The sequence below is a fragment of the Lynx canadensis genome, chromosome C1, assembly GCF_007474595.2.
Source record: "Lynx canadensis isolate LIC74 chromosome C1, mLynCan4.pri.v2, whole genome shotgun sequence".
In the NCBI taxonomy this organism is placed as follows: Eukaryota; Metazoa; Chordata; class Mammalia; order Carnivora; family Felidae; genus Lynx; species Lynx canadensis.
Window position 1 is genome coordinate 31,065,969 of NC_044310.1, and position 15,137 is coordinate 31,081,105.

Consider the following 15,137-nt stretch of genomic DNA (forward strand, 5'->3'; position numbering starts at 1 on the left):
CCTTTGCTTGTGTCTTCGTTTTTTTTGTTTTTTGTTTTTTTTTAGCACCTCGTTACAAATCAGTTACCATCAGCTCCAGATTTCACATATATTCTTTCCATCACCCAAAAAAAAAGGAAAAAAAAATGACTTTCTTGGGGCGCCTGGCTGGGTGGCTCAGTCGGTTGGGCGTCCGACTTCAGCTCAGGTCATGATCTCACGGTTCGTGGGTTCAAGCCCCACATCAGGCTCTGTGCTGACAGCTCGGAGCCTGGAGCCTGCTTCAGATTCTGTCTCCCCCTCTCTCTGCCCCTCCCCTCCTCTCTCTCTCTCTCTCTCTCTCTCTCTCTCTCTCTAATAAAAACATAAAAAGATAAATGTCTTTCTCACTTCCAATCTTTAAATCCTGGGAAAGGTCTCATTGGCCCAGTCCAGTGAGGTGCGCACCTCTAAAGTCAATTGTAGAAAGAGAACTGTGGGAACCATGTGGTTGGTGTGAATGCACGGGGAGGGTGCTGTGTGGCTGGAGGGGCAAGAGAGCAGAAAGGGTTACTGTTCTTGAAACTCCAGATCCTACCCACTCTTTTTTTAAAAACATTTTTTAATGTTTATTTTTGAGAGAGATCAAAGGGAGGAGGGGCAGAGAGAGAGGGGGAGACAGAATCTGAAGCAGGCTCCAGGCTTTGGGTTTTCAGCACAGAGCCCCACGTGGGGCTCAAACTCACGAGCTGTGAGATTATGACCTGAGCTGAAGTCAGATGCTTAACTGACTGAGCCACCCAGGCACCCCAGATCCTGCTCAATCTTCAACACCAGCTCACAGGATCAGAATTTTAGAACTGGAAAGGGTCTAGGAATCCACCTATTTAGAATTCTCCACTTTGTAAATGAAGAAATGGAGAGTCCCCTTCTATGATTATTCCTGTCCTTTACTTGAGTTGTTTCTGAGCATTTTTTCTCCAGGTTCAGCCTAGTTTTCCAAGCACCTGCCGTTAATGGCTACACAAAGCTGTTCTTTCAAGTTTTTCTTCTTAGATCTGCTACTGCTTCAGAAGGCCTTTATGATTTTCGAGCTTACCCATTGGTTTTGCCTATTATCATTGCCTGTTCCTTCATTCTGGTTATCTTACAGGCACTTCCTCTGCTAATCACATAAATGCTGTGCCTCAGGACTGTGTCCTTAGCCATGTTGTTTTCTCAAGCTACACAGTTTGTTTAACTGATCTTGTTAACCTCTCAACACTTTTTAAATCTACATCTATATCTTAAGAGTCTCTCTTGAGCTCTAGAGCATTATATTCAACATTGTGCTTAATACCTCTATTTGCATATACTACAGTCCTCTCAAAGTATGTCCAAAACCCAACTCAATCTTTTCAATAAAATCTGTGTCCTTAATACAGTAAATAGTACCACCCTCCACCCAATTCTCCAGTTTAGACTTCCTCTTCTCATCTATCACCTTCACCCAGTCACCAAGTCCTATATATCCTATTTGGGATCTGTTCACTCTATATCTTCCTCTCTATTTCCTTCGTCAGCTCTCTAATTAGACTGTTATCACGTCCTAAATAGGGTTCCAACTGGTATTTCTATATCTAATCTGGACTCTTTTTTTTTTCAAGTTTGGTATTAATTTTATTCTATTTTCTGTATAACTTTAAGTACATAAAGGTTTATTTCCACAGGCCTCAGGAAATGGGTAGAAGTCACAGGACAATCTCTCTTCCCACCAAAAAAAGTTGCATATTTTGGTAAGTGTCCTAGAGAGAAAAACTGTAATTTACATTAGCAATGCTGTGCAAGATTCTTACACAAGACCTAAAACCAGGCTGCAGTGGAGATTTTAGTCCTTTGTTCAGGTGCCTGGACAGAAACCAAAAGCAGTTGGGCATGACAGGGCAAAGGAGGCAGTGAAGACGGAGGGCAGGCACCTAGCATGGAAGAAGGAAGGAATTCCAGATTCCTTGGAATGGTGTAGTTTCCTTGTTTGTTTTGTCTTGTTTTGTTTTTGTTTAAGTCGTCTCTGTAGGAAGGTGCTGGTCAGGGATCCCAGTGAAAGAAAGGGTCCAAGACTCCTTTAACTGGCCTGGGCGCAGGGCTCTGCCCAGCAGCCGATACAGGACAACCTACTCTCTCAGGTTCAGGCAGACCCAGGATGGAATGCAGAATAAAAGGAATGCCTACAGGAATCAATTTTGCTCAGAATGCTAGATGGCCAGGCTTCAGCCTTTGGTCCAGTGCGACCCCTGCCTCACCTGTCAACAGTGAAAAGTTAGTTTGGTTAGAAGAACCAGCTAGAATCACACCAGCCTCTGCTACCTTCGTGGGCATTGTTAGAAAAAGATGAACTTGAGTGAACATTCTGATCTGTTACTTCCTGGGGACCGCTTTATTCTTCCCAAATGACTGTTTGTTGGTCAAATAACCCCCAAAGGCTGAAAGCTAAAACACAGCAGTCCTGGTGTGCAGTTCCTTAAGAACGGACTGGTGGTGTGGTTGAGCTGACAGGGAAAAGCCGCACCTTCCTGCAGAAGATCAACTGACCTGCTCTCCCACCCAAATCTCAGCCTGAGGTATATTTCAGTGAAGGCAGGTAGCTGTGCTTCTCAGAGCAGAGAAGCGGTTTAAGAGCAGAAAGGTAGAGGAAATCTAGAAAAGAACCGTCTTGATACAGATTTATCCCACGGTGTGAGGGAGAGGGCAAAGAACCCAGTGGCACTTCGCTTATCCAGCAATTTCTGTCACTGTGGTGACCAACTTCTGCCCGTTCCATAGGGTCTTGAACTGCTCAGGGACTGGGAATTCATTCTGGGGGAAAAAAATGGGTTTTAATCCAAGCTCCAAAAGAAGCTGGGGTTAAATCTTACACTTTTGTCTCAATGCTTGCTTCCACTAAACTATTAGAGCTAGGTGCTATTAAAACAAGTGACATTCGGGGGCCCCTGGGTGGCTCAGTTGGTTAAGCATCCAACTCTTAATTTCAGTTCAGGTCATGATCTCACAGTACATGAGACTGAGCCCTGCCTCGGCTTCATGTGCTGACGGTACGGAGCCTGCTTGGGATTTTCTTTCTCCCTCTCTCTCTGCCCCTCCCCCACTCGTGCTGCACACACTCTCAAAACAAATTAAAAAAAATTTTTTTAAGTGACATTTGGTTTCTTTCAGCAGGTCGTACATTATGGCTGACATGCAAAATCTGGTAGAAAGATTGGAGAGGGCAGTGGGCCGCCTGGAGGCAGTATCCCATGCCTCTGACATGCACTGTGGCTATGGAGACAGTGCTCCATATGTGCAAACATTTGACTCACTGCTTACCGGTCCTGTGGCAGAGTGCCTGAAGATCAGTAAAGAGATTGAGAGAGATGTGCAAAAACATGAGGAGATGGTCCACACAGTTCTGAAGTTGGAGCAAACTCTTGGTTACAGCCTCTCCATGCCGGCAGCCAGCAGGCAGTAAGCTTTCTGATTTGTTGGCAACCATCTCAGAGCAGATCCAAGAAGTGATAACCTTCCCGGAGTTCTGCCTCACCTCCAGACTTGGACTCATCTTTCTATATTCCGCACTGCTGCTAACATGATCATTCTAAAACATATTCAGTCGAAATTAATCTAATTACATTGATTAAAATCCTCCAATGGGTTCTCATAACTTGAAGATAAACTTCATCTTCTGTGTTCTTCTTAATACAGAACACTTGGTATAGAGCATTGCCTATTTTCTGGCAGCATCTTCCAAATTTCCCCTCAAGCATACTTTGCTCCAGCCATAAGGATCTCATGGTCCTGCAAATGTTCCATACTATTGCATGGTTTCTGGTCCTCAGCTGTGCTATTTTTCTTCCTTCTGCCTAATTTCTTTGTTCAGTTAGCTCCCCATCCTCCCAGGTGTAACTTGTGTCACGTCATCAGGGACTACTATACAAAATTATGTCTTCTTGGAGGAGCACTTGGAATTCTTGGCTGAATTTACTAAATAAAGTGATAGACTTTATATTCAAGGATTTTTTTTCAAATCAGAGAATGACACCATGGGGTTTTAACTTTATAACATTATTCTGGAATCAGTGTGTTAAGACTATGGGGTCAACATGAAACAATATCCATACAATAGTGCACCACTTCAATTTGCTTCAAGTTGTTGCTTGCTTAGCTTTCTTTTCCTATCTTTGCTACCATGGGTTTGCACTTTCAAAAAGAAAAAGAAAAAAAAAACATCTAATCTTTGCTTTAGGCTCTGTTTTCTGGAAGACTCTGGCTAAGACAAGCTTATAACCCCAGTTTGATTAATCAGGAAGAAGGGAGAATTTTTGGATTTGTTTTTGAGGTATTAGGGAAATAGACTTCCTTTTTTCCCCACTAGTTACAAATCTGGAAGGCTATATCCCTGGAAGCCACTGGCAGTATAAAAGGAGGGAGGTTGCTTAGAAATGAGCAAACACAGAGGAAACTGATCCAAGAAATGAACAGAAAATTTAAATCCCATCACACTATTTGACCCTGGATCAAGCCTCACCTGAAGGTAGAGCCCCTGGCTTTTGAATCTCTTAAAAATGAATAAACTCTAATTGAAGGCTTCAAATGTCCTACATCTGAAGCTGCCTGTGTTTAGAAAAAGGCCTCAGTCTTACATCCTTGGCTCATTTCCAACTCCCTCAACTTCCTTAGGGCTATCTCCTCTGGCTTTCTCCAACTAAGCAATGCCCTTTTCAATGATCAGAAATAGGTGTTTGGCTGAAGAGAGGCTGATCTTTTTTGTTTTGTTTTGTTTTTTGAGAGGCTGATCTTAATATGTGGAAGAAAAGATTCTCAAATACAGAATATTGCCAGTGGGCTTCTCTTGAACATAAAAAAATTCTGTCAATTATTGTTCTAGAACCTGTGAGGAACACAAACTTGAGCAAAATAAATTCCCTGCCCTTAGACTCTGATGCCCTAGAGGAGCGCTGTCCAAGAGAAATATAATGTGAGCCACAACACAAATGTGATCTATATATGCAATTTAAAATTTTCTGGGCAGCCACAGTAATACAACAAAAGGCAATAAGGAAAATTAATTTTATAATATATTCACTTAACCCAATATTTCCAGAATATTATAATTTCAACATGTAACCAATATAAAAAATTTATGTGTTATTTTAATTTGGGGGGGGTACTAAGTTTTCAAAATCTGGTATTAAGTCATCTCATTTTGGACTAGCCACATTACCAGTGCTCAAGAGCCGCATGTGATTGGTGGTTACTTCATTGGCCAGTGCAGCTCTAGAGAGTAATCATACAGATAAACACTTTTATCCTATAGACTCTTACATGGTAGACTGTAATCAGGGCTATGTTGGGAGGTACAAATTTTGCGCTCTTCTGGCACCTGTGAGGAACACAATGTATACACAGTGTATATACATTGTATACAATGTATACACAGTGTATATACATTGTATACAATGTATACACAGTGTATATACATTGTATACAATGTATACACAGTGTATATACATTGTATACATTGTATATGTAGTGACAAACCCGCACTTCTTAGGATAGCCTTTTGGAGAAAGGGCATGGCATTGTTAAATTTGAGTCCCTCAGTGTTGAGAATGAAAGCTTTGGGTAACATGGTCCTACTGTCTTGGGAATCTCTTCCATTTCACTCCCCTCTGCATCACCTCTCCCCCAAACTTCACTTGAAGATAGGTGCATGTGGAAAGGGTTGAAAAAAGGCTTGCCTGGCATTGGAAGTTACATTTTGGCTACAGAAGGTTATTGTGGGGAGGAGGCAGAAACCTCCAGCCTCAGTCCAGCAACACCTACTCATTTCACTTAATTAAAAAGATTTCTCTCAACTTTCATATTTCTTAGATCAAGGATGTTTTCCTACCCAACCACAAAATCACTATCATACCAGGATACTTATAATTGATAGATACTATTATCTAATATACAAGTCACATTTAATTTCCCTAATTATCCTTTCTAGTATTTTCTATTTTACTTTTAAGAGATCCTGGGGCGCCTGGGTGGCTCAATTGGTTGTGTGGGACTTTGGCTCAGGTCACGATCTTGTGGTTAGTGGGTTCCAGCCCCAAGTCCGGCTTTGTGTTGACAGCTCAGAGCCTGGAACATGCTTTGGATTCTGTGTCTCCCTCTCTCTCTCTCTCTCTCTCTCTCTGCTCCTCCCCAACTTGCGCTCTGTCTCAAAATAAAAATAAAACATTCAAAAAATTGAAAAAAAGAAATCTTTTCCCTATTTTGAAGTCCAAACAATACTGTATTATATTCTAAAAGCTTTACAGTTTAGCTTTTCACATTTAGGACTTTAATACTCCTGGAATTGATTTTTGTGAGGAAGTAAGATAAGAGGTATCATTTTATAGATTTTTTTCATAAGGATACCCTGCGGTCACAGAACCTTCATTGAAAGACCATCTTTTCTCCGTTGCTATGCGATGCTTCCTTAATCGTAAATCAAGTGTCTCGTATGTGATAAAAACGTAAAGAAAAGCAAGGAAGTGACTGTCATAAAAATCAGGCTAGTAGTTTCCTCGGGAAGGAGGCATGGGAGTGTATTTGGAAAGGGCTTGTCACTTTTCTGCTTTTGATCTAACGGTGACCTATCTTTTCAATACTTTTATTTGCCTTTGTTTCCTATTTCAGAATGGAGCTGTTATACTTCCTAAGAAAAAGGCTAAGACGGGCGCCAGCATCTTTGCAAAGGGAGTTTGTGGTTGTTCTCAGCTGGGAAAGCTGGCGCGAGGGGCAGAGCGGGTGCAGAGTCTAAGAGAGGCAAAGCCAAGACGCAGCCAGTGCACCGGGGACAGGGACGCGCCCACGACGCTCCCGGACCCCCGCTTGGAGGGGCCGCAGTGAGAGCTTCTGGGTCAGGTGACAGCGCAGTTCCGTCCGGAGATAAGCCACACGCACAGCCAGCCGTCCGCGGGGACAGCCCGCCCAAAGGCTGCCGCTCGCCTTTAGCGCCCTGCTCGCCCGGCCGCTAGAGGGAGTCCGCTCCGCCGTGGACTCGAGAAGCGTGCTGCGCCGCCGCGGCCTCTGGGAGGGGGCGGGCCTCGGACGGCCGCTGGGCATTCTGGGCCAGCGCTCCAGCCGCGTCTCTGCGCACCACCCCGTAGCGGAGAGCTTTGTGCTCAAGCTCCCCCTGCAAGTCCGCGATGGAGCCCGGGAGCAGTAACGAGGCCGCGGCGGAGCCGGGGAGAGCCCGGGTTAGGAGGAGGAGTGGCCAAGGTTAGGATCAGGCCGGCGAATGGGTGGCTGAGCGGCTGCTGTGTGGAGCCCTGGGGTCTGTTCCCGCGGTTGCCGCGATCCCCGGGCGGGAGCGGCCCCCGGGCAGCGGCTTGTCGTGTCTGCCTTCGCAGGCCAGACTCCTGTGGGTTCTGGCCCTTTCGTGGAGGTCCGCTGGGACCTCTTCCCGAGGCCGGCGACCCCTTGCTGTCATTTCCGGCTCCTCCAAGACATTGTAGGGAGTGCTCAGTAAACTTTAGGACGGGCATGGAATTGCTGGGGCGACAGTGGTCTGGGGCCGGTGGAAAGGTCCTGGCTGAAGGCAAGCGCTGTCGGAGCCCACAAGTCCGGGCTGCACCGAACAAGTCAGAATGTAGAGGGTGAAGGTAGTGGCAGTGCCACAGGCAGCAGGAACCCATCAGAGAAGAAAAGCCTCTCACCTGGGGTCTTTGCTCAGCACCTGGGCCGAGGTTTGGGGCTGGAAGAGGGAACTGGTCTTGGAGCTCCTGGGGGACTTTGGCTATTTTTGATTCTCTTGTTTGCAGGGAGCAAGGATTGAATTAAGTAACTACATCCGGGGTGTGGAGAAAACGAAGAAGTCTTGGAGGATTTGATCCAGGAGAGAGGCAAGCGTTACCTAGCTTCTGGGATGGGCCACAGCCTGTGCAGTGTGGATCAGAGAGGAGGAAATGCCACAATGTGAGGGACTGGACAGGTGAGAAAGGAAAAGTCCCCATTCTACCACAGCAAGGCACAGAGTTGCTAATCTGGATTCTTCAGTGCAGACCTGGTTTTTCAGAGCTCCTTTCTCCTCCCCTACCCCTGTCATTTCAGCATTCTGCACTTCCTGGTAAGGGGAAAGATCAGCCAAGTCCCAGGGGAGTAGAAGTTTCTTCTCTCCTAAAGTTTAAACTCAATTTGTCAAAAGGAATAGAAATGCTATCTCGTCTCATCCTTGGGTAGGGGAAGGAGATCCACATTTGCTGAATGCTAGTATGTTTGTTTTGTTTTATCACTATTTTGAGTAGCTGAGGACAGTTGGAGGGGATACTGTGTCAGTAGCGTCAGGAAAACGAAGAACTTGCTCAAGAGCACACTGAATACTACTGACCTAGTCAGGATTAGGTTTAGAATCTAGATCCCCACGACCCCCAGACTCTTGACACTATGCTGGTATTTCCCAAACATTTCATTCATTTACCACCTGAGGATTGTTGCCATTCCTGTGTACTACCTGTATTGTTATTTTCATGTTTAAAATTTTTAAATTTCATTTATTTGAAGACCACACTTGTCCTAAGAAACACTCTCTATGAAATGATGCATTGGATTTATGCATTTGAATATAGCTTTATATGCTAAGATGTGTCTAAAAATGTTGAAATCATTTGAAATCATCTCATGTGAACCATGTGAAATCATCTCATGTCAGAAAAATACAAACTGCATTCTGAGACAATGTGCTGTATTATGCCCTTGCCTGGAATTTTTCTGTGCAGGAAAGTCCAGGCAACACATCTGAGTCTAAATTGCTCATCCCCAGTGTATTGTTTTCTTCCTTTAGATGAACAATTTCACAGAGAATGCCTCCTTTTTGTTTCTTCTCTACAGAACATTTTGCTTAACCTGTTCAGGGCTACCCTATTCTCAGTATGTAAAACAAGTAACAAAGTTCATAACTTTCAGGAGCTTACTCTCTCTCTGCCTCCCCCCCCCCCGCCCCCGCCACCCCAGGGAGTTAGTACAGACACATAGAATAATCTAAATCACTACTGTCCAAAAAGAACATTTCTGTAGTCAGAGGAATGTTCTATGTCTTTGCCTTATAATGTGATACCCCCTAGCCACATACAGCTACTAATTACTGGAAATGTGCCTAATGCAGCAGAGAAATTGAGTTTTAAATTTTATTTTATTTTAGTTAATTTAAATTTAAGTAGCTGTATGTGGCTGGTGGCTACATATTGGCCAACCCAGATTTATATATTTGAAATAAAATGTTTTCAAGGTCAGTTGATTTAGATTTAGATTTAGTGCCCTCCCCCAGCAGGGGAAAAAACACCCAAAGTGTACATGTTAATTGCCATTTAACTTCATTTTCTTGAGAGAAGATTAAGATTCTTTCCAACTTTCAGGGACTTCATGGTCCAAATAACATTAACCATTTTGAAACTGTGATCATCCAAGGCACATTTATAATTTGAGACACTTATGTAAATGTGCATCTTCTGTGTTTTATCACTGTTGAAGTATCCTCTAAAGCAATAACTTTATAGGATATAAGCAGAAATCTTAGCATTGCATTACTTTTGTTCATTGCAAATAACTTCTCTGCCAGCTGTGTATGTTTTCTTTCATTAGGGACATTTAGACTATTTAAAAATGACTTAAGTACAACCATAGCAAATATTAATACCATTTTCAACATATCAGTTCTTAAGTTTTTAACAGGGAATTTGGTGCATTCAGTTTCTTCATTGCTTAATAGCAAAGAGGAAATTTAGTTCATAGTTACCTCAATCAGTTTAGATTCTGCGTCAGATTATTTTCCTGGCACCCAAAGTCCAATACTGGTAGACTGGTCATACCTTGTTTTGTTTTGTTTTTAACCTATGCTAGGTTAGATATGTGAGATTAGGAAGAAGGCTTAAAAAGAGTATCTTTACAAAATAGTTTGCCTAGTTTCTTAGGATTAAAAATGTTTGAGAGACAAAACAAATCAAACATAATGTGTGGTCTTTGTTTCCTGATTTAAAGAAAAGCTATTTAAGACATTTTAGGGCTGCTGGGGAAATTTGAATAAGGAGGGGAGTATTAGGGAATTATTAATTTTGTTAGTTGTGATAACAGTAATGTAGTTAACGTAGGAGAATGTCCTTATCTGGAAATGAATGCTGAAGCATTTATATCTGAAGTGTTAGGAGATCTATAGTTTACTTTAAAATAGCCAAAAATGCACACATGAAAGATGCAAATATAGCAGCATGTCAACAGTTGTTTAGGTGTTGTGTATATATATAGATGTTCATTGTTCTATTTCTTTGTATGTGTGAATTTTTTTTGTAGTAAAAATTAAAAAAAAAAAAAAAAGAGTACCTGTCCCACAGTAGAGTAGTGAGATATTGGATGTGAAGCACTTGGCTCAATGTCTAGTACTCAATAACTGCACAATAAATATTCAATATTATAGCAAATACTGTAGTATTTTATTAGTGCTTATTGACAGATATTTTCCATCATAAGCTAATTTCTTGTGGAGAGAAAAAATAAACTTAGTGGGAAACACCAATTTCTGTTAGGATAATTTATAAAGTCAGTAAGGATAAAGTAAAACCCACCAAGAGCTTTTCCTCCTTGCCATTTCCTTAGTATATTTCAAATCTTGAAAGCAGCAGATTTCCACATGTTGCTGTGAATGTCCTCTCTCATGACTTCATGCTATTACCTTTTTTTTTTAAGTTTATTTATTTTGAGAAGGTGACAGCAGGGGAGGGGCAGAGAGAGAAAGGGAGAGAGAGAATTCCAAGTAGGCTCCGTGCAAAGCCTGACATGGGGCCCGAACCCACAAACCGTAAGATCATGACCTGAGCTGAAACCAAGAGCCAGATGCCCAACTGACCAAGCTACCTGGGTACGCTGTGTGCTATTACTTTGTGTATGAGCAGATCTATTGGTATTTGTCTATAGTTAGTCTTTGAATTTTGCTATACTATGTTCCTGAGAACTACATTGTAAAACAGTCATCATAGAGCTGATTTTTCTCAAGGAATAGTTTGTAATTGAGTTTCATTTTCTTAGTCAAGAATTTTGTATTAGAAGAATCATAAAAGGGGCGCCTGGGTGGCTCAGTCAGTTGAGCGTCCGACTTCGGCTCAGGTCACGATCTCGCGGTCCGTGAGTTCGAGCCCCGCGTCGGGCTCTGGGCTGATGGCTCAGAGCCTGGAGCCTGCTTCCGATTCTGTGTCTCCCTCTCTCTCTGCCCCTCCCCCGTTCATGCTCTGTCTCTCTCTGTCTCAAAAATAAATAAAAAACATTAAAAAAAATAAAAAAAAAAAGAATCATAAAAGTGGCCATGTTTTTACCAACATTGCTCCAACATTTACAAAGATCTATACATTTCTAAATAATGAAGTAATATTCCAAGTCAGTAGAACTTTGAAGCAGAAAAAGCAAACCTCAAATCTCCTTTTAAATGAAGAAATCGAGGCCAACGCAATTCTGTTGCGTTACTAGTTGGTCGTAAATAGCTAGGCTTCTTAAAGAATGTAAATAAATAGTCATGATTCTTTTTACCTTATTAGAATTTGAAAGTGCTTTGGATAAATTTGTTATTTGGATAATACATTTCTTTAACACTATATTGCAGGGCCTTGTGCCATGGCAGAGAATGGGGAAGAGGAGACGGGGTCAGTAGAGGCCTCAGGGTTCTCAGACTTGAGTGACTCAGAGTTGCTAGAGTATCTGGACCTGGAAGATACTCAGGAGTCAAGTGCATCACTTAGCAAGCCTGGTCCTTCTTCTGAACTCCCTGGGAAGGATGACAAGCTCACAAGCTTACCAAAATGGAAAAGAGGATTGGATGTCTCATCACCTATGGAGCGATTCCACCTTAAATATTTGTATGTCACTGACTTGTCTACTCAAGACTGGTGTGAACAGCAAATGGTATATGGGAAGGAGCTTCCTGGTTTCTTGGCTCCTGAGAAGGCAGCTGTTTTGGACACCGGTGCCAGCATCCACCTAGCTAGAGAACTAGAAGTTCATGATCTTGTGACTGTCCCCACCACCACTAAAGAAGATGCTTGGGCAGTTAAGTTTTTGAATATATTATCAATGATTCCTGTCCTGCAGTCAGAAGGACGCATCAGAGAGTTTCCAGTGTTTGGAGAAGTGGAGGGTGTGCTGCTTGTTGGAGTAATTGATGAGCTGCACTATACCGCCAAGGGGGAACTGGAACTGGCTGAACTTAAGACACGCAGGCGCCCTATGCTCCCTTCGGAAGCTCAGAAGAAAAAAGACTGTTTTCAAATCAGCCTATACAAATATATCTTTGATGCCATGGTTCAAGGGAAAGTGACCAGCGCTAGCCTAATCCACCACACAAAATTATGTCCAGACAAGCCACTGGGACCTTCAGTGCTGAGGCATGCCCGGCAGGGAGGCTTCTCTGTAAAGTCCTTGGGTGACCTCATGGAGCTAGTCTTCTTGTCTCTAACACTGTCTGACCTCCCAGTTATTGATATCCTAAAGATTGAGTACATCCACCAAGAGACTGCCACAGTGCTGGGTACAGAGATTGTGGCCTTTGAAGAGAAGGAGGTGAGAGGCAAGGTGCAGCACTATATGGCCTACTGGATGGGCCACCGAGAGCCTCAAGGGGTTGATGTGGAGGAGGCTTGGAAGTGCCGGACATGCAACTATGCAGATATCTGTGAATGGAGGAAGGGTGGTGGGGTGCCCAGCTCCATTCTAGAGCCCCTAGCCAAAAAAGTGAAATGAACAGAAGGGTATGCCTTCAGGAACTTTCAGCCTCCCTGCTTCTAATGTGCTCAGCAGAGGAAAAGAGGACCAATTTTTGAACTTAGCTTTCATGGAGAATATTCTTATTTTGGTTCTTTTCATATTTCCTCAAACTCTAACCACTCAAGTCAAGACCAAGTTTCAGGGGTGAGTGGGAGGAATCTGGAGCTATAGGTCCCTGGAACTTTGCTGTTAATTGCCAAGAAGACAGTTGCTCATCGTGGCTGGAGCAAAGGGCATCCTTCAGCAATCATTGCTTTCCTAAGAAGATCCTAAACTTTCTGTTAAGTCCCTTCCCTGTTTTTTCTTAGTTAACACTTTCTACGTTTTATATAATAAAATAGAATGAAATGCTGTCCAAGTCAGTCGAACTGATTTTTTTTTCATAATCTCAATCCTTCAAAAATGACCACAATAAATAGTTGTGTCTTACATGTGTACAACAGAAAATATGAACAAGCATATGCTTCATAGTACTTTCACAATAGCAAAACCTAACCCTAGAAACTGTCCAGGTCCCCATCATCAGAAGAGTGTGGACGATGTACAGCAACCAAAAGAAATGAGCCACAATGACACACAACAGTGTGGTTAGCACAGTTAAGTGAAAAGTCCCCAAAGGTTACATACAGTATGGTGCCCTTTTTATAAAGGGAGAACCAAAAAATTAAACACATTTTAAGGAAATTGTGAAGATAGTGGAGAGGAATCTCAGTGCATTTTAGAAGATAGTGGAGCTCTTGATTGCGAACATCACCAAAGAGGCCAGAGGAAAGAATGATATGGACATCACCTGGAAGGAAAAGGCTTGTTTATGCAGTCACTACTGGAGAATTTGCATATATAGGTGGAAGGGGGAGAAGAGTTGGCAGGGGTTGAGTTTATTTTTTATTTTATTTGTTTATTCTTTATTTTATTCTTATTTTATTATTTACATTTTTTTTTTTTAATTTTAGAAAGAGTGTGTGAGCCAGGAAGGGGCAGAGAGAGAGGATCTTAAGCAGACTCCATGCTCAGTGTGGAGCGTAACGTGGGGCTTGATCTCACAACCCCGAGATCATGACCTGAGCTGAAATCAAGCGTTGGACGCATAACTGACTGAGCCATCTAGGTGCCCCAGGAGTGGAGTTTCTATATGAACTAGAAGGTCAAGAGGCAGCAGAACATGGTAAATATTGTTAATGTGACTCCATGTTCTTTTTTTTTTTTAATTTAATTTTTTAAATCTTTATTTTTGAGAGAGAGTGAGAGACAGAGCATGAACAAGGGAGGGGCAGAGAGTGAGGAAGACACAGAATCTGAAGCAGGTTGCAGGCTCTGAAGTGTCAGCACAGAGCCCAATGCAGGGCTTGAACTCATGAACTGCGAGATCATGACCTGAGCCAAAGTTGGACGCTTAACCAACTGAGCCACCCAGGCGCCCCAATGTGACTCCATGTTCTATGTGAACTGGTAAAACCTGGACATTTTTGGAGTTACAGTAGATTACCTCTGGAGGTGTTTTGAGCTACACACAACTTTTTTATGGACAATGGGAATCTTGGGGTAATAACTCTCATTTACTGAATGAATATTATGTACCAGGCATCATGCTTAGCACTTTGATGATTAAATCTGTATATCCATTAATTATCCCTGATGAGGGAATTGAGGCTTAGAAGGGTTATAAAACACAGTTTGAAAGTGGTAGACTCCAGCCTAGATATGTCTGACTACAGTGCTTATGTTCTTAACCATTATGCTGTAAAGTATTTCTCGCTGTTGTTAAGCCCCCTACATGGTATCTTATTCTAGGCCCTAGGAAGTTTGGAATCAAAATGGGGGCATAGTAAATAAACTGGACTTTATAGGATCAAGAGTATTAAGCTAACAGTCTTCAAGAAAACAACTTGTCAGGGTTCTGATGGCATCATGTTGGATATACTAGAAGGTTTAAAAAGAGGGAAAAGAAAAATAAGTTGGTTTCAGACAGTGACATTGTCAGAATTCAGTAGTTCTGTAATTCAGTAATACCCTGAGCTCTCAAATCCTTATTATTTTTTAATGTTTATTTATTTTTGAGAGAGAGACAGAGCGTGAGCAGGGGAGGAGCAGAGAGAGGGAGACACAGAATCTGAAGCAGGCTCCGGGTTCTGAGCTGTCAGCACAGGGCCCCATGCGGGACTTGAACTCACAGACCGCAAGATCATGACCTGAGCTCAAGTCAGATGCCCATCCGACTGAGCTATCCAGGAGCCCCTCAGATTTTTATTTTAAGTTAACATCTCCTAGTCATCACTTTATGGTTTCTCACAAGGTAAGTTGAGACATCTGTAGTTGGGGTCACCCCAGGATCATTGATGCTATTCTCTACAACAAATGCTTCCCAGGTTTGCAGCCTCCACATAGCTAATAATGTC

General features: G+C 42.6%; 1 protein-coding gene across 1 annotated transcript; it reads left to right on the forward strand.

Moving 5' to 3' along the window:
* The first annotated feature begins 7,073 nt into the window (after positions 1-7,073).
* EXO5 (exonuclease 5) lies at positions 7,074-13,094 on the forward strand. Its single transcript, XM_030326920.2, has 3 exons — positions 7,074-7,221; positions 7,764-7,933; positions 11,585-13,094. The coding sequence occupies exon 3, from the start codon at positions 11,596-11,598 to the stop codon at positions 12,715-12,717; it is 1,122 nt and encodes a 373-aa protein (XP_030182780.1). The 5' UTR covers positions 7,074-7,221; positions 7,764-7,933; positions 11,585-11,595; the 3' UTR covers positions 12,718-13,094.
* Positions 13,095-15,137: the final 2,043 nt, after the last annotated feature.

Coding starts and splice junctions, on each gene's coding strand:
- EXO5 (XM_030326920.2), top strand. CDS start 11,596: ATGGCAGAGAATGGGGAAGAGGAGACGGGGTCAGTAGAGGCCTCAGGG.